General features: G+C 64.4%; 1 protein-coding gene across 1 annotated transcript in view; it reads right to left on the reverse strand.

Annotated features, from left to right (window-relative positions):
- Positions 1-90: 90 nt before the first annotated feature.
- Positions 91-233, reverse strand: part of LOC104276381 (serine/threonine-protein phosphatase 2A 55 kDa regulatory subunit B beta isoform-like) — a gene marked incomplete at both ends in the record, with an annotated part of 7298 nt that continues 7155 nt past the window's right edge. Inside the window, one exon of the mRNA XM_009872673.1 lies at positions 91-182. Within this exon, the coding sequence (XP_009870975.1) occupies positions 91-182 (92 nt within the window). The remainder of the gene's footprint in view (positions 183-233) is intronic.

Below are 233 nucleotides of genomic sequence, written 5' to 3' on the forward strand. Positions count from 1 at the left end.
CCCGCCAGCCCCCCCAACGCGTGCACCCTCTTTGCCTAACCCGGCACCACAGGCTGGGCACAGGGCGGACTCCAGCGCCGAACCGCTCACCTGTCCGACCCGTTCCAGACGCACTCGAACTTGTCGAAGATGCAGTCGTTCTCGTAGAGCGAGCAGAGCTTGCTCCGCAGGTAGTCGTGAACCTGACGGAGGAAGGGACCTGCGTGAGTTCCCTGCACTGACCGACACAGCCT

Source organism: Apaloderma vittatum, unplaced genomic scaffold (assembly GCF_000703405.1).
Source record: "Apaloderma vittatum isolate BGI_N311 unplaced genomic scaffold, ASM70340v1 scaffold21747, whole genome shotgun sequence".
NCBI lineage: Eukaryota > Metazoa > Chordata > Aves > Trogoniformes > Trogonidae > Apaloderma > Apaloderma vittatum.